This window comes from Peromyscus leucopus, chromosome 6, assembly GCF_004664715.2.
Source record: "Peromyscus leucopus breed LL Stock chromosome 6, UCI_PerLeu_2.1, whole genome shotgun sequence".
Lineage (NCBI taxonomy): Eukaryota > Metazoa > Chordata > Mammalia > Rodentia > Cricetidae > Peromyscus > Peromyscus leucopus.
The window spans coordinates 74756722-74780978 of NC_051068.1; the positions used below are offsets into that span (position 1 = coordinate 74756722).

The following is a 24257-nucleotide window of genomic DNA, read 5'->3' on the forward strand; positions in this document are numbered from 1 at the left end:
ATACTTGCTTTGCAGGCTTTTAAAAAAGCATACATATGTAATTAATGTCTCCATCTTTCTCCCAGGCCTATTTACAGAGCTCCACCTGGGTTTTTGAGTACACACTCCAAACTGTCTTTTTTCCTTTCCATGTATCTTTGTACAGAACCTTATGGGGAGAATGGCTGGTGGTGGCTACATTTCATTTAGTACCACTGAAACATATATGATCATCCTAAGAGATGTACTCTGAACTCGGCTGGGTCCAAAGATGACCATCATACTGCCTGGCTCTACCTCAGCCTAATAAAATTTTGTAGTTATGGGCCATTGAATCTATGCTGTAAGAAGTTTTCTAGGTGATTATAAAGTATATCAAAGAGAAGAAACAAAGTAACTTATTTAAAGGCACTAACTATCCCTTCCCCTGATTTAATATTTTTTGGAGACAGAGTCTTGCTATATACATATGTATATAGCTCAGGATGACCCAGGGTTGGAAGTGCTTTGGTCTTGCTGTTGTGGAATATTATTTTAACTAGGCAAAGATGTGTTATATTGTTTGTGCTCCATTTAATTATGTAAAGATGTGTTGCATTTGTTTCACCTTGCCTGATTAAGGCACCTGATTGGTCTAACAAAAAGTTGAATGGCTAATAGCTAGGCAGGAGAGGGGTAGGCGGGGCTGGCAGGCAGAGAGAATAAATAGGAGAAAGGAAAGAAGAGAGAAGAAGGAGAGAACAAGGGAGAAGGAGAAGAACACACCTGGAACCAGAATCCAAGCAGCTGCCAGCCAGACATGAGAAGCAGTGAAAGTAAGATATATAGAAGGAAAGAAAAGGTAAAAAGTCCTGAGGAAGCAAAAGGTAGATAAAGAGAAACAGGTTGGTTTAAGTTAAAGAGAGCTAGCCAGAAACAAGCCTAAGCTAGGCCAAGCATGCATAACTAACAGGAAGTCTCCGAGTTATGATTTGGGAGCTGGTTGGTGGCCCAAAAGAAAAATCCTGTTATATCTTGTCTCCAGAGTTTTAGGATTAGAGGCCTGCACAACCACAACAGATCATTTACTTGATAAAATAGCTACCTTACAGCCATTCTTCAAGATATGGCCTAATATTTACCAACCCAACTACATAAAACTCTTGTAATAAACTCTTGTACATGTAACATATAGTCACACTAATTATTTAGCAATCATACAGCAACATTACTCTACAAAAATGTTAATGAATAAAGAAAATGTGGTATATATCTACAAATGGAATATTATTCATCCATTAAAAATGATAAAATTTTGTCATTTCAATTAGCCTGGGTAGATCTAAAAACTTATGTCTGGGGAAAGATGCCAGGCACAGAAAAACAAGTAACTGTATGATCTCACTCCTAGGTAGAAGGTAAAAAGGATGACTGCATAGGTGTAGACAGCACAACCAGAGCCTGGAGAGAAGGGAAGGGACAGGACCAGTGAGCACTGTTACAATCTCACGGGGAGAAGTGGTTCTGGTGCGCTACTGCAGAGAGGGTGATTATAGACAACACTACATTTCAGAAAGAACTAATTATTTGACTTAAACATCACCCATTATATACCTGGATGGCAACATTATATATCGCCTTAGTAATAGGAACAGTTTTTTAATAAGCTTACTTAAAGCACTCTGAGTGTATGCTTACTTTAATGTTTCAGCGAGAAAGAAGCTCTGCTGCACGTCATCATGCGTAGGAGTGAGGGAATACACATCCTTGACTCCGGAAAACCCACCACTGACTCGGCAATACTTTTCAATAGCCTGTGAAGGAGAGCAGAGAAGACAATTCTGTGGACAAGTTGATAAAGTTCATAGAAAGGATGGGCAGAGTGGCCTTTAATTCCAGCACTTGGGAAGCAGACAGACGGATCTCTAAGTTCAAAGCCAGCCTGGTCTGCAAAGTGAGTTCTAGGACAGCTAGGGTTACATAGTGAAACCCTGTCTGTAACAAAAAGAAAAACAAACACTCATATAAATCTGTAGGAAAATTGGCATTTTTGTAACTGATACTATATTAAGCCTAAGCATAGTGTTATCAAATAGAAATGTTCTCATACTGGAAAAACAAGCTTGTACTGAGATGTCTTTCCCTGTCTAACACTATAATCTCTCTACAATAAGCCTATATTTTCCTAACTTAAATGTCGAATTTGACCTGTTCTTTCTGAATTAGGGAGCTGTCTGGCACAAATCAAGACAAGACTAAGCTCGTAATTAGGGATAGAGGAAATGACTCATAAAGCAACTGTCTTGAAAAGTGAGAATTTGAGTTCAGCTCCTCAGAATCCATGTAAAAAGCAGAGTGCAATGGTGTGCACCTGTAATTCCAGCAATGGTTAAGAACATAGGCATAAAGATGAATCCCTGGAGCTTGCTAACATGGCTGGGCAGACTAGCCTACTTGATGAAGTTTTAGGCCAATGAGAGACTATTTAAAAGGTGGAAGGCACAAGAGGAACATGAGATTGTATTCTGAACTCCACATACACATGCATGAGCACACATATACACAAACACACACAATGAATTTCAGTGTGATCATTTCCAAGAACAAAAACTCACAACATCCTAAAAATGTATGATTTAGTGGTAATAAGGATATTTATTGTAACCACACTCTATTCTGAAACATTGTCTTCCCAGTCTCATTAGTCAGGTAGCACAGGTGGTGAGAAGTAGCAGGAAGTGCACACCTACATGCCCAGATGATAATGGCAACTATTTAGAGCTAACAATCTGCCAAAGGCCATTCCAAGAGCTTCATATACACTAGCATTTAAATTTCATAATCCTAGGAGGTTAACAGCTCTGCTTTTCAGATGGAGAAATTGAGCTGAGCAATTTGTTCTCTCTTAGCTACTGTGTTCTAATACCTGACTGGAATTTAAAATGCTTACTGTATATTTCTTTTTGTGAGCTTGAACGTGCATAAATCAAATGTATTAAATCAAAAACAACCTACTCACAACCCTACTTTTAAGTCAAAGCCCCTGACTGTCTCGTGGTGCATATGGGTCATTCCCACTGCAGCACTGGATGTTCGGCGAGCGAAGAGCACCTGAGGCTCGTTCTTTCGCTGCCCCACCTAACCCTGAGCTACTGAGCAATGAGGGCACAGTCCTCCCCTCAGCACTGCTGCTGCGGCTTCTTGTTCCTGCTCTTACTACCTTCTCTTCTAATAGAAAGCTACTTAACTAGTTAACAATGAAAAGTGCTAAGCCAAGTTCTTCTTCCTCCTCCTCCTTTTGTTTTTCCAGACAGGGTTTTTCTGTGTAACAGCTCTGGTCTACAAAGTGAGTTCCAGGACAGTCAGACTGGCATTGAACTCACAGAGATCAGCCTGCCTCTGCCTTCCAAGTGCTGGGATTAAAGGATTAATTAAAGGATTAAACTCCAAGTTCTTTTTAGAGCTCTCTATTTGTTGTTGCTGGGTTTTAAAGACTTCTACCTGAGGCCTGGTGCCTTTATCTAGCAATATAAATGGCCTATTAATCCTAGGGACCATGTGAAGAACAGATCCTCAGGCTGCCTTGATGGCTCAGTAGGTCAAAGCATTTGCTGCTCTTGCACAGGGCCTGGGTTTGGTTCCCAGCACCCACACCAGAGGGCTCAGAAACACCTGTAATTCCAGTTCCAGAGGATCTAACAACCTCTTCTGGCCTCCACAGGTATACACTCATGGGGTATACACAAAGAATAAATAAATGTTTTTGTTTGTTTTAAAGACTATCTCGTCACCATATCAGAACAGTTTAAGCCCAGGCAGGCTCCAGGTTCACTTGGCAGCCCAATCTGGTATCATACTTATGACAGCTCCTACGTCAGCCTCCTGAAGGTTAGGATTATAAACACCCATCACCATACTCAGTGTGAATGTTGACTATTTAAGAGTAAACGGACCGCTTCCTTTACTTACTAACCGTAACAAATTTCTGCTTCTGAACACACACACACACACACACACACACACACACACACACACACAGTCTGCTTGTATGTGTGCATACCACATTTTGTCTTTAAATCTATTTTTAAAAACAGATTAATGATCCACACATGAATTATTAGAACACAAGGTAAAATAAACAAGAATCATCTGCCCAGGCTATGAATCTGGGTTAATATGACAATGCTTCTTTTCTTCAGTGGTTAAACATTAAAAAGACATAATAAAAAATAATACTGCTTATTTTGTAACAATACTGAGAGCCTGCCTTTTAAATAACCCCTTATAGTTACTTACTAGAATAGTGAATGTATACCGTTATGTAAGTACTAATAGAGAGCAAATAGGAGTTAAAGGCTTGTTTGTACTACTCAAGAAACAAACTGAGAATAGTTTCTTCTCCAGAGAAATGAAAGTGTATGGTTCTCGAAATCAAGCAACTGGGATGAGGATACGTGGTACAGGGGCAGCCCTGCCCAATCAGCTTAGACAAAAGGAGAAATCAGTGTATTTACCAGTGCTGCTTCCCAGCCCCACTGCCGGTATCTTGGGTCGTGGGTGAATCGCCATAGATACCAATAGGTTTCAATTACTTCTGGACGGAGGATGTAATACTTTTCAGCTTGCCGCACAGCCACGGCTTCCACTGCACCATCAAACTTGAATGATTCGGGACCTAGTTTTAATGCTGTAATATGTTAAAAAAAAAAAAAAGCTACATAAAAAACATGTATGTTTTTAAGGAATACTTACTGTTGTCTCTACAAGGAAGAAGTATGAAGTAAGCTTTTATCTTTTATGGGTTTTTTTTTTTCTTCCAATTGTTTTAATTTTTATTTATTTATTTGGTGTTAAAAACCCAGAACCTCTCATATATTAAGCTGAGTTACACCCCAGCCCCAAAGTAACTTTAGTTATTTTTATTGTTACTGATTTACAAAATGAGTTGTTTCAAAAGAACCACGTTTGGTTTCCTTCTAACAGAATTACAACTATTTCTACTGCTCTGGCATGAAGTATCTCTCAGAACAACACACAGCATCACATCAATATGGGGCTAAATCTGACTCTATCAAGAGATGGAACAAACGCAAAGGGTAACTATAGCATGCACTCTATGAGCACAGATACTAACTGTTCCTTTATTTGTGTCTCCAATTATTTTCATCAATATTTTGTACTTTTCAGCGTACAATCTTTCTCTTTGGTTAAATCCATTCATTAAGTATTATTACTCTTGTGTGTGTGCGGGGGAGCAGGGAAGAGCACGCACAGTGTGAGTGTGCACACATAGCATGTGGAAACCAAGGGAAGGAAGGCATTCAGCATCTTCTTGTATCACTCTGTTCCTTTGAAGCAGTCTCTTGCAGCCAGCAAGTCCCAGCTATCCTCCTGTCTCTACTTGTCAGTGTTGGGTTAGAGAAACACACTCAGGCCCAGGCCTGGCTTTTAAGTGGGTACTAGGAGCTCCGACCCTCAAATTTGCCCAGCAGGCATCTGCACCACAGAGCTCTCTCTAGCTCCCATTTTTATCATTTTGATGTTATCACAAACAGGGTTCTTTTCCTATTTCTCCCTCCAACAGACTGTGATTAGTGTAAATAAATGCAACTGAGTTTTGCACACTGATCTGTATCCTGTCATTGCACTGAATTAATTCATTCTTTCCAACAGGGTTTTGTGTGTGTGCACCTGCAGTTCTCATTAGGGTTTCCTACACAAATAATCATGCCATGTGGAAATCAGGAGAATTTTCTTCTTCCTTTCCAACCTGCATGTGTTTCATTTCTCTTTCTTGTCTGACTATTCTTGCTAGTAACTTCTGGTACTATATGGCACAGACTCTGAATTCAAGGCCATCCTTGGTAATATGATGAGACTGTCAAGACTAAACAAACCATCATCAAGTATTTTTTAAAAGTCCAACATCATAAGCACTGAGATGAAAGTAACCATGAAAGTAACCAAGGGCAGGTTAACTGGTTTAGTTTCTTGTGTGTTTTTTCTTTCCTCTAAAGAAAAATGAAATTCTCAGGAAAATAGATGGATCTGAAAATTACTGTATCAGTGAGGAATCCCAGACTCAGAAAGATAAATACCACACATATTCTCTCTGATGTGCAGATCCCAGCTTTGAATTTATATCTGTTTCTGTACAGATACAGCTAGATAGACAGACATACAATAAAGATACATGTGTATTTATGTAGATCTAATAGGGAGGGTAATAACTATGAAATACCTAAGTGGGAAGGAGACTAGTAGAGGCAGAAGAGAATATGTGGGGGAGAATTTACTGAAACAAAAATGCAAAAATGACATAATGAAAGCTGTTATTTTGTAGGCTAACTTTAAATCTGTTAGTCCTAAGAGGTGATCAGATGAAGATTTTAAAGGTTAACCTGAAGATTACATTAGCTAATAACTTCCATAATTATAATGACAAAACAGAACTAGAATAGAAATTGCTGTAAGGAATTAACATTGTGAGCTTCTCACTGAAAATTATTTTGATTAGTGGTCATGTATAACTTCACACAAACATGCAAGAACAAGAATAGATTTTTCCTGTAAAGTGTTACGAATGAATAAGGGCAATCCTCCCAAATCATGTTTAGAACAAACTGAAACAATGTACCCATCAGCCATCAATGTAAATGTCCCATGTGTACATCATGCTTAAACCACTGGTAAGGCTGTACTCATCCCATGAACAGGTTCAGTGATGCTTCCCATAACCCAGCTAAATACTGTAACTGGCTATGTTCACCACATGGTGAAATACATGAAGATGTTTCAATTTTGAGTTAATTTTAATCCTAATTCCAACAATTAATCAAAGTGAAATCAACTCCCAAGGCAATGAATACATTATGAATTAGCAGAAATAATTACTGGAAGGGATGTAATTTTTAAAATATGGTCACCAAAAACTTATAATGAGTCATAAGAAAATGCAGCAGAGTATAGAATAATCAGCTGAGAATATAGGATAAACCAGGGCTGTACTTTCTAATCCAAAGATCTAAGTTGAGAATAAAGACAATTAAAATCAGCCAAAGATATAAAAGTACAAAGCACCAATCAAGCAGTAAGCTTTTGGGGGAACCATGACAAAGAGGGTCACAGGTCTACTTGCTACAGAAAACTGACAACAAAATAGGAGACTGCTCAACAGTGCTAACAGAAACAAGAATCCAAGGGCTCTTGGAAGTTCCCTGGAATTCCATGAGTGTCTCAGAGGCAGAGGCTATATCTTTATTTAACCTGCACATATGTAGCATAGTACCCAGCATAGAAGGTGCTCCCTGTTTAATGGAATAAGTAGTTCTAGAACTAGGACATGCCTTATTTTTAGTATATTTGTTACTATACATTTCGTGTTTTAGATCTACCATTTATAGCCATAATCTTCATGACGAAAGCCCAATTGCCCATCAACAAATATCTATGCTAGTCCTCAATGTCTCAGTAACAGTTTCACTTTCTATATTTTTATTAGTTCATAAAAATATTGTATTCCATTATTGATGGGGGAATGTCTTTCTGTACACTGTGAATATGTGTTGCTCTGATTGGCTGATAAATAAAGCTGTTTGGCCTATGGCAAAACAGCTTAGAGGTAGGCGGGAAATTCAGAGAGAGAGACAGGAAGAAGGCAAAGAGAGATGCCAGCGAGCCGCCCAAGGAGCAACATGTAATGGGATGCAGGTAAAGCCATGGATCATGCGGCAATACATACATTAATAGTTATAGGCTAATTTAAGTTACAGAGCTAGCTAGCTAAAAGCTTGAGCCATGGCCAATGCAGTTATAATTAATGTAAGCCTCTGTGTGTTTACTTGGGGGACACAAGTGGGAGAGATTTGTCCTGACCACCAGCATGCCAGGACACAGAAAATCTTCCAGCTACACATTATGGCATTTTCAAACAAAATTTGCTTTTGTTGTTTCTCTCCCACACTTTCCTCCCTACCCTCCCCCACTTTTGCATCCCCCACCTTGTACTTTCCCACTCTCAGTAGCCTCCTTCCCACATCCATGTCACAAGTGGCACAGGATAGTGTGACCCACCCCTCAATACCACCTGTTCCCCAGCTATCCCCTGGTGCTGGAAACCTGGCTAACCACTTGGTGCTATTGAAATCATTTTACTGCAGGAAAATCTACAACCACTAATTTACTAAACCAGTATAATCCCTAACAACAATCTAAACATTTGTCCTCATACCCACAGGTAAGTGTAGTCTTCACCCCTCATCAAGGAAACTTCTCTTTGCAATAAACAGAGACCACTACAGAAAATCACAGCCAATCTAAAGGCAGTCATGGAGCCCAGTCCCAATGGATACATCTACAAAACAATCCCAAACCTAAGGCTCAGGGAACACTGAAAAAGAGAGGGCAGAAGTCTGTAAGGCCAGAGGATCAGGGAGTTTGCAGTGAGACTGTGTCTCCTAGTAATGTGAGAAGCTATACCTGTCAAGTCTTATAAACCTGACTGCCCAAACAAGAGCTGGACAAGTTTGACACCAATAGACATGCCCAAGTGGATGGGGAAAAGCCTATGAGGCCTCAACCCTACACAAAGAATCATAGACAAGAGAGGAAAGCTGGGAGCAGGAAAGGTGACCTTCCTCAGGGAATAGTACACCTACTGGTTGTCCGGTGCCAGTCAGCCCTAAAAACAAGTAACATTATATTGACTGAACAAGTTATATTTAGGAATATATATGTATAATATACATATGTGTATGAATTAACAATTGATTAAAAAAAAAGAGGCCATGAAATTGAAGGAGTTGGGAAGGGTATAAGAGGGTCTGGATGGAGGAAAGGGAAGGGAGAAATGTAATTAAATGCCAATCTCAAAAATAAACAAAGGGAGGAGGAGGGAGGAAAGAAAGAAGGAAGGAAGAAGGAAGGAAGGAAGGAAGGAAGGAAGGAAGGAAGGAAGGAAGGAAGGAAGGAAGGAAGGAAGGAAGGAAGGAAGGAAGGAAGGAAGAGGATTTGGAGAAGTGGAACTCTTAATCCCTTAATACTGCTGGTGGAAATCTAAATTAGCAACGTCACTATGGAAATCAGTATGGAGATGTCTTTGTTTCATTTCCTGTGATCAAACACCCTAATGAATACAATTTAGGAAAGGTTTTAGAGCTCAGAATTCCATGTCATAGTTCATCACAGTGGGGAAGTCAAGGCAGCAGGAACCTAAAGCAGTTAGTCATATTACATGAAATTGAGAGAGCCAAACAAATGCCACGACAGGCTCCTAATGGCCTGTCAGAAACCAGGCCTCAGTTTCAGTTTACTAGAACTGGACAGGCCGTTCTTGGAAAAACCACAGCCCAGGGGTAACCAATTAGCAAACACCTCACAGCCTTCTGCTAGCTAATGATAGCTAAAGATAGCTTCCCCGACCCTGCTGCTACAAAGTCCCTAACCACTAGAGCTACTAACCAATCCTACAACAACCCGTAAACTTTTTCTTTAAACCCACCCATCAACCCCTAGACTAGCCTCCCCTCCCTAAAATCTTCTTTGCTATGGTTAAAAGGAGCTTATGCACTTCTCCCAGGGTCACCATGAATGACGACCCTGTATGAATGGTAGACCCTTGCATGCTGGAATTTTTTTTTTCTCTCTCAAGAAATAAACACTTGCTGACTGCATGGTGGTCTTTGGAGTGATTCAAGGACACTAACACCAGTCAGAACTGGAATATAACAAATCAATGGATGTATGCTTGTGTCCAGCTGGCTTTCTCCTTTTATACAATCCAGAATTCAAATCCAGAGAAGGGTGCTGCCCACTTTTAGAATAAGTCATGGCATATCAAGACAATCTTCCAAAGCCATGCCTATAGGCAAACCTAATCTAGACAAGTCTTCATTAAGACTTTCTCTCCCAATGAATCTAGATTGTATCAAACTGGTAATTAAAACTAACCACTAACCACTAACTAACAGGTGCTTCCTCAAAACACTAAAAGCAGAACTACTGAATGAGGCCCTCTACTCCTCCTGTTATACCAAAAGGACTCTATCGTACTCCAGGGTATTTATACATCCACGGTCACCGGTGTCCTCCTCACAATCCTAAGGAAATGGAAGTAGCCTAGATATCTACCAACAGCTGAAGGGGAAATAAAAATGTAGCATAGATGCACAATGGAATTTTACTCAGCTGTCAACTACATTTTAAGTGTATAATTCATACTCTGTGATAATTAACACTGTGATAATTTTGTTTGTCAATCAGATCACTAACCTTGTCCTAATACCAACATTCAACCACACTGAAATAACATGTTAATATTCTTTTGAGCTACATTTTTAAATAAGTAAAACCACAAGTTTGGACAATGATAGAATTGAAGGGTCAATTTCACCTTAAATCCAATTCCTTACTATATAAAAATAACTCAATAGATTTATGAACGAGGACAAATTTCAAGCCAATTATATTTGTGTCACAGTACTTAATGACAAATTAACCCTGAAACAGAAATTCAGTTAATGTAGAAAAGCAACAATTCAACTTCTGAAACCACAAATAGAAATTCCAAGTTTGTAGGACTCCAGGTCGTTAATTATTTCACACAGAAAAACCTGTTTGTAAAGCCAAGCTAAACCGCAGGTCCACCCCAGGGCAGCCCCCTTTCCTTACTGCACGGCAGGGAGCCCTTCTAGCGATGCCGAATGGCAATCTGTAAATGCATGCACTTATCTGTGCTTTGAACCAATTCTTGTCAACAATAAACACCATCTCGACCTCTAAAACACAGAGTCAGAAAACATGATATATTTTCCCAAGGCAACGCCAGAGGATTTTCTTAAGCAAACATACAAAACTTACTGGTGAATTAAGTAAAAGACAATCTGTCTGATAGCCAGATAACAACTACACTTTGGAGGTAATAACTATTCTCTTTTGGTTCCTTTTATTTTCTCAAGGGTACAGGCACAGTGATATAAACTAACAATTTTGGATTTTTACTAAAAAATAAGTGACATTACTCCATACAAATATTCTACCTTTTGTGTTTACAACAATTGTTTTCTAAATATTAGAGAACAAACAAAAATCTCCCCAGAATTCAGAAGTTTTAAGAAAGATATTGGAAACCTATTTCTAGAATTAAAATAAAAACTGAGAAAAATGATTTGCTATTTTAGTGTGCAGTATTCTGAAGTGAACAGTACAAATACACACTTTCCTTCTAATTTCTGGAAACACATTTAACTGAGGTCATTTTAGACTAAGTCTCTCACTAACATTCTTACCAGTTCTGTCATATGACTCATGACATGTTCGTGCAATTTCCGCCCCTAGTTCTAAATAGTGACCAGCTTTGTCCTTTCTGGAACCATCTGCTCCAAGTGCAAACATTCCCCCAGCAAAGCAGGCTAAATGCCCCATCTTCCTTTCCAAGTGTCCGTTCTTCCATTCTCCAATGAAGACAAGACCTCCTCGGGATTTCTTAATAAGATGTTTTTCTATAGCCTTCAAGAAAAAGATAAACAATTTTACACACAAACTGTTCTGCTTAGTGTCAGCTGTCAACTTGACAGCCTAGAATCACCAAGAGGGATAGTCTTAACAAGGAATTGCCCAGGTTGGTCTGCGGCCACGTCTAGTCTATGGGGGTTGTCTGGTTGTCAAATGAGGTGGGAAGACCCCATTCTCAATATGGCAGAAGTACCCTTTCACGGCTGGCCCTGGACTGTGTAAGAGAGAAGGGAGCTGGCTGAGCAAAAGCACACAGGCGCCAGGGAGAAAGGGTGCTCTCTGCTCTTGGTGGTAGGAGTGATGCTTTAGGTTCCTACCCTGACACAATAAAGGATGTAACATGGGATTATAAGTCCCATAAATCTTCTCCTCCCCATGTTATTTTTTGGTAGGGTAATGTCACCACAACAACAATGAAACTAGAGCACAAACTCTGAGTGTCTGAACAACGTCTAGACTTTTGACCAGCCCAACAACCTTGGCATTATGATACTTTACAAAGTAGTCGCTTTCACAAACTGGAAACCTAATTGGTAAGTAAAATTTTAATGAGTTATCAAAGTGTATATATAACCTGGAACTAACATCCTATTCACTATTATAAGCAAAACAGGAGAGGAGGCATGGCCTTTGAGTGCTTTTCTGCATGCTATTACCATACAGCTCATCTTCTTGAGCTAAATGAGTCATAATACTTAATAGACTGAGATCACCTTAATAAATTATAATCCAAAAGGTTCTACCAATTCATTTTCTATTCCAAACAAGAAAAACTGAACAGAAGATTCAATAAGTTAAGATAAAATAAGTTGCCCAGGCAGTTGTGGTGTAAGCCTTTAATCCTAGTACTTGGGAGGCAGAGGCAGAGGCAGGCGGATCTCTCTGAGTTCAGGGCCAGCCTGGTCTACAGAGCTAGTTCCAAGACAGCCAGGGCTGTTACACTGAGAAACACTGTCTCGAACACCCCACCTTCCCCCCACCCCAAAAAAGCATAAAATAAGGTTTGGGTAAGTAGTTAAAATTGTTCTTAATTTTTCATGTAACTATGTCACTTAGCAAATTAATTTAAAAAAGCATAATATACTTTACACATGGTAAGGCTTTCAAAACTAGTTGAAACTTGATATATACATTCCTTAATTTCTTAGTAAACTGGTTTCTCAAAGCAAGGCAATTTGTTTTGGATGTTTTGTCATGGATAAAAGGAGATGACATCAGAAACAGGCTACTCTTCTTTTTCTAAAGTCAGTTTTACTAAAGATAATGGGGATAGCAAAGGAAATATTTTACACTAAACTTACATATAAGAAAAAGTAGAGCATAACAATCACATTTCATTTTAATGATGAGGGTTGTTTGTTTGTTTGTTTTGTTTTGTTTTTATGAGCTTTGCTCCTCTGGACTGTGTCCTTAGACTGTTGAGAAGGGCCATGCTTTTCTTTCTGAAATAAGGTATGTACTTCTTCAAGGATTACTTCACATTTTGATAATGGGTTGTTATCTGACATGTTCAATAATATCCAGCTCTGGAAAAACACACTTTCTATTTTCTGTAATGACAATGTGTGTTTTACAGAATTGTAGGGATTATGCCTTCATCATCTTATGTTCTAAAAGGTCTGTTATAATGTGCCATGCACTCAATAAACAATTTTATAAGTGATGGTGCTCTTAGATAATTAGATCTGAGAAAGGCAATGATAAGTGGCTGATAATCAAATGATAGGGATGACCACCAGATTGTAAGATTTTTGTTATTTTTTTAACCATGATACTCTGAAATATATATATATTTAAAAGATTAAAGTCTTTTGAATAGAGAGGCTAAGTTTCTCATCCTTACAGGTAAGTGATATTAACATGGCTTCAACACACATAATAACTGCCTAAAGAATTGTCTATATTTTTTTTTGTTTTTTATTTGTTTGTTTTTGAGACATAGTCTTACTATGAAGCACAGGCTAGCCTCAAACTCACAGACATCTGCCTGCCTCTGCCTCCTCCTGAGTACTGGGGTTTTAACTTTTTGCACAATGCTTAGCCTGTTTTTGTCATCTCTGGCCTTTACAACACAAACCTTACTATGCTGTAAGACAGCTAAACATGCTCAAAAACTTACTAGGACTAAAGAAGGGCGAGTGAAGCAGGGCTTTACACCCTTAACTGCCTTTGGGTGCCTGAGAGCCACTTTACTAGGACTAAAGAAGGGTGAGTGAAGCAGGGCTTTACATCCTTAACTGCCTTTGGGTGCCTGAGAGCTACTTTCCTGCACTTTTCTTTCTAGAGAATACAACAGTGTCTTACAGGAAATGCCAGCGCTTGAATGGCAGTTAGGGATAATTTTAATATTACTTTTACACATCTTCACTAGTATTACCATAGCTGCCTGGCTGCCAAAGGGCTTTTAAAATGTATATTTCATACACTAGCTTAAAAAATAAGAGACTGAATGTAAATTTGATCTAAAACCTTCAACAACATTAAGATAAAGAAATTAGGATTATAGGACTCTGTAGTGAAGAGGAGAGCAGGATGGGAATAGATTTTTAAACAGAATGTCTCCGAAGTGACATATAAAACACTCAGCCAATCCTATTTCTTCTATGAACTCAATGTTATTTTACAATTCAAAATACTGTCTCTTAACAGGAGTATTTGCTGAAGATAACCACGTGCAAAAACTGTATAGCCGAGATGACATTTTGCAATGAAATTTGATGAATTATTATTTAAGAAATAGTAAGAACTTATTCTAAACTTAAAAACCAATAAAAACAGGATGGAGAAAACAAATATATAAAGTTGTGTATATGTAGTATATGATATATGTAATGGAAAATAATTTCAAGTTCTAAGATTAACTTTCAAAACAGTCACACCTATCACAATATATATATATAAACAAAAACTATTTTTAAAGTGACAATTAAAAATATTTTCCTTTTATATAAAATACAAGATATATACATATATAATATATAAAAATATTTTTCTTTTTCTTTTGACAAGAAAGGTGAAAATACATTTTAGGTTAAGAATATAAGAAAAAAAATATAAAGAAAAATGGTTTAATACATGGTAAATGTCACAACTTTCCAAAAATACAGTCATTCAAGTATATGGATAAGGATGAAGTCAATAGTTTTACCAATCTCTGTAGAAATTAACCAACTGTAATTAAAACAATGTTTTATATATACTCACTAAACTCAATTTTCTTTAAAATGTCATAAATAAGAAGAGTTAAAGTAAGGATGTTTTATTAAAATACTAACAAACTATGGCAAATGAACATGTTTATGTATATTCCACATCTATCCTAGATGCCTATACTAAAATGGTTGATTTGTCTAGTCACCATCTAATACTCAACACATATATTCACTATAAGAAAAGAGTCAAACAATAGTCACCTCAACAGCATCATCATACATCCGTCTTGCCTCATGGTCTGTTTTATCTGACATCAGCCATGCTTTCAGTAAGTACTCATAAAAGCTATCTCCCAGACCACCAACTGATGTGTGATCTGTAGCAAAAGGGAAAAGAGGATATGGATAGGGGAAAGAGAAGATAAAAACAATTAAAATGATATTTTTAAATAATAAAGACCATTTAACAGATTAATAATCATAGCAGCATGCCTACTTTCAACACATTCTACTTAGTCAAGCAGAAGTACATTAGGCTTCCCTATACATATGTCTCATTTTCTAGGAAATCTTCTCTCCTCTGCATGTGGTATTTTACATTGATGAGTCTTTTTCTTAAATTACATAATTTGTACACTGTTGTTCACCCAGACTTTTGCAGAAGTAAAATAACTATCTTTTATACAATAGTGGCTTTAAATACACAGCCATCATTAAGTGACACTTCTATTTGCTACTAAACAAAAGGTACTCACTCCTAAACATCTCTATACAACAATGTCTAGTGGTAAGTCCTGTTTGGAAAGCAAGATTCACTTTGTAATATATTTTCCTAATATACTTAGCTTTGAGTTCTGTCCTTAATTAATACTTATCACATATTAGTACACATTGCTTTTTCATAGGTATACTATTACTTATCACTTATACTTTTAAACCAGAGCACCCAGGCAAACACACCGCCATACCTCACTTTCCACAAGTTTGACTGTATTTTGTGGGATTTTAATCACAAAATTCCCATTGTCTCTGTACATAAAGAAAAACACCCCACCTGTATAAACCTTTCAACCAACCAGACAGTACTACCACAGGAAGATGAGGACGCTATTCAGCGGCTTATGAGGAAAACTTGCAATTCGGTTGCAGGAAATGGCATGTTAGAATTTATCTTTTTAGATTACAGAATATACCTGTGGACTATTAGCAATATAAAACTGTAAGTAAATCAGAAAAGAATATAAAGAATACTTCTGGTTTTCCTAGGCAGATGTTCTTAAATACAAAATGAAGGAGTCATAAAGAAAAAAGTTTTAATTTCCTATGACACAAACTAAATTTCAGACAAGTCAGTGTGAAAGACAAACAGAATAAAATGTATTTGTAGCATATATAACAGCAAAAATGGTAATGCCCTAAGCAAAGACCTCTGGGGAAAAAAGGCAAACAAAAGAAGGACCCAAAAATTAACAAAGGAAGCAAGACTCAGTCATTACTTCAGAAAACAAACTCAACTCCAGTGACCAGAGAAAAGTCAAGTAAAATAACAAGATTCCACTACTATCTAGCATGTCCCCAAGAATATTTTTATATTTTTATTACATTTATTTATTTGTGTATATAAATGGGCATATATATATATATATATACATACATACATATATATATATCACAGCGTATGTGTACGGGATCATTCTCTCCTTGCACCAAGTGGGTCCTAGGACTCAAAATTCATCTTCAGGCTTCCTGGCAAGCAAGCACCTTTTCCTGCTGAGCCATCTTGACAGCCCAAGTGAGTAAGTGAATGAGTGACAAAGAGAAATGGAGTGGGAGGGGTGGAAAGAGGAGGAGAGAGAATCATCCATCCATTTATCCATCTATCCATCCATTCATGGTGCGAAGGATTGAACCCAGGGCCTAGTATATGCAGGGTAAGCATTCTACCACTGTGCTATATCCTCACTGGTCCTCAAGCATTTTAAAAGACATACTATGCAATGCTGACAATAAAATTCATAATTGTTGGGACTGGAGGTAGATACCAACATTTAATATATGACCCTAGTTCTGGAATTACTCTATAACATTACCTGAAAAACGCAAATACAGGTATAAAAATATCCATTATAGAATTGTTTCCATTTGTAAAAAGTTAAACATAGCCTGAAATATCTAGGGAAGTTAATAAATAAATTGAATATAAATATAGTACAGTACACTACATGATAATTAAAAAGAACCCAGGGTGTCTGTAATCTCACATTGAAGGGTATCTATTTTTACATTGCTAAGTGTAGAAAGGGAAACAGGCTCAGAATAATATTTATAGTCTGACATTGCTAAAAATTATGTATTAAGAAATGTTAGGGTACAAAGTCTTCAAACAGAATTGCTAACAGTGATTGATCTCTGGGGCAAAGGCCTTAAGTTTTAACTTCAGATGTATAAATATACTACCTGAGCACATGTAACTTCATATAACTCAAAATCAGCTTCTGCTGTAGAAAACAAAGGAGCGGAAGGGCTATTATTCACACCATAGGCAATACACTGACTGTTCCTATAGTTCACCTATCCCTTAAACACCGTTTTACGTCACTACTTTTCCTGAAATCACAAGCAAATGTGTTGATGAATTATTAATACAATGTATACCACTAAAATCACACAGCTATAAATACAGAACATTTCCAGCACCCTAACAGATTTCACATGGCCTTCAGTCAATACTCATTCCCTAAAGAGAACCACTTCTCTGACCTCTGTCACCACATTTTCTAAGTTCTTGAATATAAAATGTCTATCACCTTTAACTAAGATCTGTTAACTTAATGCTGCTAAGAACTATTCTCTTGTTTTCTACCTAAGTATGTAAAGGAAAGTTCCTTTGCTTGAGTCTCTTAAAGTTAACTGAGCATCATAGAAGACAGCTAGAGAAGACAGGACTATAATATGATACCTCACTCAATTTCAGACTTAATACATTTATAACTACATTTCTAACAGGTTACAATATAGAATATGTCTACATTTAAGAATTCTATGGTTAGCCGGGCGGTGGTGGCGCACACCTTTAATCCCAGCACTCGGGAGGCAGAACCAGGCGGATCTCCGTGAGTTCGAGGCCAGCCTGGGCTACCAAGTGAGCTCTAGGAAAGGCGCAAAGCTACGCAGAGAAACGCTGTCTCGAAAAACCAAAGGAAAAAAAAAAAAAAAAAAAAAGAATTCTATGGTGGCCAAATGATGGTGGACTTACAGGGTGAATTACACCTTTTGCTTAAAAAAGAAACAAACAAAACCTAACATTAACATTTTATAATTACAAAAGCCAAAAAAAAAAAAAAAGCTGTAACAGTCTGATACTATAAATATTGAAACAATATGGAAATGAAAGAGTAGAAAAGAAGAGTCACAACGGGCCCACACAATGGGACAGAGACTGCCAGGCCTCTGGGGACTGTTTAGTTATAAGCACAGAAACAGTGTTACATCTGGAGAGTCCAGAGTGAACATGACCAGACTGAGCTGGACCCTGTGAGGGAGGGGTGCAGGGAGAACCTGGCTACCCAGTCTGCTGTGATACATTAAATAGGCACCTCAGCCCTTTGTCCTGGGTTTGAGACCTAAAATGATGCATTTGTGGTGAAACACATCAAAGACCTATGCCCCCCAAATTACAAAGTATTTGTATTAAACTATAAACTAAATAAAAGTCAAGTCAAAAATACCTCCTTAATGGATTAGAATATTGACTAGTGATCTACAGACTCAACAAACCCTGGACAAGATGATTCTCAAAGGACCACAGGAGGGTAATGGCAGGGCTCAGCAAGTGTGTGCTTAGCATATGCAAGGACCTAGGCCCAATCTCCAGCACTGCAAAGTCAACGAGTGAGTTAAGTAAAGGCTAGGAAAAAGCAAACAAAAACTTTAAAAAACAACAAAAAAATCAGAGGGTCAGCGCGCTTGATTTCAAGACATATAATAAACCTACAGTATTCAAACAGCAAGTTATTGTCATAGGGATACATAATCAGAGCAATACAGCAGGACAGACTCCAAACCCAACCCCTAACTATACAGACACTGGCTTTAACCAAGGGGTAAGGTACTGAGTAAAGAAGGAGCCTTTTCAACAAAAGGTGCTACCTTATTTGGATATCTACAGGCACAAAATGAACTTTGATCTGTTATTAAAAAACAGACTTTCAAATATTTTACTCTCCAGCGCTACTGAGAATGAAAACACAAGCCACAAACTGGGAAAGGCCTTTTTAAGACGATTTCTCACAAAGGCTTTGTAGCTGGGACAGATAATGAAATCAGAAAATTCAACAATTAAAAAATTAACAACCCACTTAAAAAAATAAGCAGTAGACAAGAAATTCTTTCAGAAAATGTACCAAAGATCTTCAATACATACTAAATGTCATATAAAAAGGTATTTAACAGGAGTCATTTAGGAGACACTAACTAAACTGAAATAAACTAAACTGAATGTGGCTATAGAAAACACAAGCACACGCAGAGCAGATGAGTGCCGCCTTCCTGAGGAGGGTGAGGAGAGGACCGTGAGAAAGGGAGCCCAAAGAACACGAGAAGACTTTTCAGAGGCAATGGATATTTTGATTGTTGTGATGGCTTTCCTAAGTGTGATGTTTCAGATGTGCCATTAACATTTTCTAACAGTTGTTACATGCTAATTATAATTTAATAAAGCAGATTTTAAGCAAAGAAACAAAAATAAGAAGCAGGGTGGTGGTGGCTCACACCTTTAATCCCAGAACTCAGGAGGCAGAAGCAGGCAGATCTCTGCCAGCTCGAGGCTAGCCAGGGCTACAGAGTGAGTTCTAGGAAAGGTGCCAAAGCTACACAGAGAAACCTTGTCTCAAAAAACAAAACAAAACAAAACAAACAAACAAACAAAAAAGAAACAAAAATAATATTTAGAATTAGTAGAAACCCAACAAGTTTGTTTTAGCTTAGATTTTAGAATGTTAAGATTTTCATACTGAAAACTCTGGTACTAAAAATACACCTAAAATAAAATTGTCAACCAAGTTGAAAACAGTCGAAAGAGAGGGTTGGTGGGAGGACCATACAGGAAACCTAGAGGAGAACAGAAAATAGGGAGTAAACTATCAAAGTAACAGCTGACCAGGAGTGATCTAGTGGGAACTGGACATCACACATTTATGGTGACTGACCTAAACTGCCACGGGCCTTCAGCAGCACTTGGCTAACTGTGAATGGAAACAGGGCAGACAAGAGGACAAGCATCCACAAATATTCATTCTCTTATTCGTGGAGCTCCTACAAAGCAGAGGCCAACAGGGAAGAAGTAACAGGGAACGCCTCCTGTCCAAACATTTACAAATGCTGCTCCGCTGCTCCTCTCTTGTAGCCAATGACATGCCAACTCTAGATCAACATAGCTGTCTCCTCTACTGTTAGAACTCACAACAGCTACCATCGAAGAAAACCTCATTGTTGCAAATCACCTTTTTGTTTGTTTTGTTTTTGAGACAGGGTTTCTTTGTGTAGCCTTGGCTGTCCTAGAACTCACAGAGATCCGCCTGCCTCTGCCTATCATCTTCTTCATGACTACTTGATTAGTGTTCTTGATTAGTGACCTAAAGATTTCTGAACTCTAAGTCCCCCATTGTTCAGAAAGCTGAAGGCAAGAGGATGCAGAAAACAAGTCCTTCACTTTTCTGCACTCTTCCTTTTCCCTTTGATCCTCTTAGTGAGGATGAAGTACCTGTTCTCTACAATAATCCTCTGGCTCTGAACGCTGACCACTTCAGCTTCTTTCTCATGAGGGCTCTGCGCTTTGATTTGTAACTTTTACCCTTCAATTGTATCTGCCTCTTAGCATTTGATACTTACTATTAACTTCTTAAAATAATTTAATCACTTTCCTTGACTATGACACTTCTGAAAGAGGAAAATGCTGGGTGATGCCAACTTTCCAATTGCAGAAAAGTGACAAATGATACTCCTCACTGAAGCTGGGACTGCTGGAGAACAGCTTAAAGGGAAAGGTATTACAACTGGCCTGTTGAATTTGGGGGTGCTAGTTACATATGTAAATGGAGCGGACAAAAAAGCATTCAGATAAACAGGAAATCCAGAGAAAAGGTAAACTGGGTGGTACAAGTTTACACAATGTGTAAAAATCGGACATGCATGTTAACAGACACTGCTACTTAGGAGATAATATGAACATTTAAAGAATAGGGGACAGGGAAGCGGGTCACAGCAGATACTGCAGATCAGCAAGCACAAGTGAAAAAGGAGGCATAGTGTAAGGCCCTGGGAGGTGGCATGCACAGAGCAGGGGTAAGAGCATGCTCTCTACTGCCAGTCTGCTATGCTAACCCCGGCTTTGCTCTGTGCTCACTACCTGTATTACCTTGTGCAAATGGCTTGATTTTCTCTGTACTTTATTTTCTCCATCAACAGACAGGGAAAGAAAAATAGTATTTACCTCATTAATCGATGTAGGCTTGCAGATCAATCAATGAATCAGCATAGACTGTTCAGAACTATGAACATTAGTTCTCTCTCATTAGGCAAACATGAGAGAGGCAAGTTTGAATGCTGAGGAATGATCATGATTTTAAAATGTACAAAAGATCAAGTGGGGTAATCACTAAAACTTTGCTTCACTCTTTCACTATACATTTCTTGAATGGCCTCAATGTGCCAGGCCCTGTTCTAGGCACTAGGGCTAAGCAGGGAACAAAACTGACAAAACACTCTGCCTTCACAGATCTTGTATTCTGTTGAGAGTTGAGAAATAAGCAAGATAAACGAGCAAACAGTAAGGACCACTATGTATCAGGTACTATTTCAAGCACTTTATACATAATAAGCCAATTCATCCTTACAATAATATCATAAAGTATATTACACTGCTATTGTCCACTTTGTACAGAGGAGGAAAACTCAGATGCAAAGTAGTTAAGTAATCACGTCACAAAGCTAGAATGTAGCAGACATGAGTCAAATCTAGCTATTCTGCTCAGATTCTGTGTTCTCAGGAATTATCCAGGAGCAAAGGAGTGTACAACCCATGGATCTGGTAGTCAGGCTACAGTAAAAATTTTAGATGACTCAAGCAGGGAAGACTCTTATCTCTAAGGTAAATAAAAAATTCCGTAGAAGGTGAGAGGGTGAGCCATCTGAGTATCCCTGGGAAGACTGGTCTAAGCACAAGTGGTAGGAATAATGGCTCTGTGATAAAAACTTGCTTGCTAGACTCAAGAACCAAGGGAAGTTGTCAATGAAGGTGGAGCACAAAAAGTTAATAGGAGAGAGATCAAAGAAGCCTCATGGGACTTCAGCTTACACTCTGGATAGTAAAATGTAAAGTCACCGGAGAGTCATACAATGTAGCACAATTTATAAATTAAAAAATGACTGGTTCCTATATTAAAATAGACTGAAGGCAGTCCCAGGAAGACCGATTAGGAGCTGTTGTTAGTTTATCATCACTATTACAAATACTTGTAGAAACAGCTTAGAAGGAAGATTTATTTTCGCAGTGTTAGAGGTTCCAGTTCATGGTCACTGACTCTACTGTTTCTGCACTGTGGGGAGAGACTACCAGGGCAGGAAGCCTGTAGTTGAACCCTACTGCTGACCTCATGGCAGTCAGAAGGAGGAGATGGGACCAGAGACAGGGGAGATCTTTCCAGAAATGCCTGCAGTGATCTCCTCCCTTCAATTAAGTTCTGTGCCTACTTCCCTCCACTTCTCAATAATGCCACTGTATTGTGTCTACACAAGGGCTTTATCAATAGGCTTGGTCACAGCCCTTGGGATCTACTCTCTTCACATAAGCCCATTTGCTGGCAACCAAGCCTTTAACACAGGAGCCTTTAAAAGGATATATTGTAACTAATCCATAAAAAGCACTGTCACAAAAATATAAACAGGAGAGAGTACCTCAGTTTAGGGTAAGCAGTACCTAGATTCAAGAGTAGCTCAGCTCACGGTAAGCAGTACCTAGATTCGAGATTAGCTCAGCTCAGGGTAAGCAGTATCTAGATTCCAGGTCTATTTCAAGAGTAAACAGAAAAGAATTTGCTGAAGAACTGGAGGTTGGGTGTGAAACAATGAATTGAAAAAAATAGCACTAAGATTTATGGCATAAGCAAGAATAGAAAAGCCATTAACTGAAACTGAAAGAACTAGAGAGATACCAGGTAATATCAAGAACTATAAAGAATTGGGTTGCTGATACTCACATGTACTTGAGGTATCTATTGGATATTTCAATAAAGAAGTCCAATAGAACCGGAGGCCAAGATAATAGAAGATTAGCACTCTAAACCTGAGTTTTGTCAGTATTAAGTGGCAATTTCCTCCCAAAGAAAACTGTCTTATTTTGGAGGGAGCTAGTTTAAAACATAGGATATTCTAAGAGGAGGTGAAACATTTCATCCGATAGGAAAGCTCCTTAATAAGCCCAGGAAGTAAACAACTCAGAGACTTCAGGAAGTCCCTGAAACTGACCAGCTTCATTAGCTCCCTCATTCTCCAAGCATATATAAGCATTAAGACTGCTGAGAGACACTCACAGACAAGGTGAACTTCCTAGACGAGGTTCAGACTAGACCACCTAGAAGAAACAGAGATTCCCCCAAGCTACCTGGAGGAATAGAGATGTCTCGAAGAGGCTCAGACCACTTGTGTTGCCTCAAAGAAAAAGTTTCCAAGCTGTTGAGCTGCCTACAAGTTATGAAATACACTTGAAGCTCCCAGTATTCATGAGCTCTTACCACGCTGGGGTAGGTTTTGGTGGTGCAGCAGTCTTTGAGTCATTTTTGCTCCCTCACCCATTTTTCTCTAAGTAACCACAATAAAATTCATTGATTCACCAAGTTCACCAAGTTGATGGTACCCTTACTTTAGTCTGTCCTTGGTTCCCTATCTCCCAACAAGGGACAGTATCTCCCAACTCCCCAGAAATAGTGTCATACACCCGTCAGAATGTAGATGGCATTTCACACCATAGCACTGGGAAGAAGGCAAAGAAAACCAGGGATAAAGGGAAAATCCATAGACAGTACTGCTAAGTGAGACTAAAAGGAGAGAAAAAGAATGTCCTAGAAAGCAAGTGTTTCAAGAACAGAAACAGATGTTGATGGATTCACAGATGAGGTCCACAAAGTGGCTACTGCATTTATAGAACAGAGATTTCCAGTAACTATGACCATTGTGATGAAATTCCAAATTTTTCTAAGACATCATACATCTGGAGAGTGTACTTAACAGTTCAAAACAGAATGTACCTTTTTTTTGTCAAGTTTATTTATGATTATCATTATCAGTGTGGGGGTGAGGGTATGGTACAAACATATGACTGAAGACAAGCTTCAGGAGTTGGTTCTCTCCTTTCATGTTGAGTTCTAGGGACTGAACTCAGGTGGTCAAAGAAAGGTGCCAAGGACAAAGTGCAAGAAAAGAACATTTTGGTGAAAAAGAACACTATGGAATGGTAATGTACCATAGTACAAAGTTACAAAGGAGTATCCTTAAGAGCTAGTGTTTGTCACCAGAAAAGATTTATGTATTTATTTATTTAGTGTGTGTTTGTTTGTTTGTTTTTCAAGACAGGGTTTCTCT

General features: G+C 38.4%; 1 protein-coding gene across 1 annotated transcript in view; it reads right to left on the reverse strand.

Annotated features, from left to right (window-relative positions):
- The window catches only part of Man1a2 (mannosidase alpha class 1A member 2), a 128311-nt gene that overhangs the window by 14022 nt on the left and 90032 nt on the right, over positions 1 to 24257 (reverse strand). The window contains exons 9-12 of the mRNA XM_028877291.2: positions 14883 to 14998; positions 11244 to 11463; positions 4473 to 4645; positions 1657 to 1772 (exon numbers count right to left, since the gene is read on the reverse strand). Coding sequence (XP_028733124.1) covers positions 1657 to 1772; positions 4473 to 4645; positions 11244 to 11463; positions 14883 to 14998 — 625 coding nt within the window. The remainder of the gene's footprint in view (positions 1 to 1656; positions 1773 to 4472; positions 4646 to 11243; positions 11464 to 14882; positions 14999 to 24257) is intronic.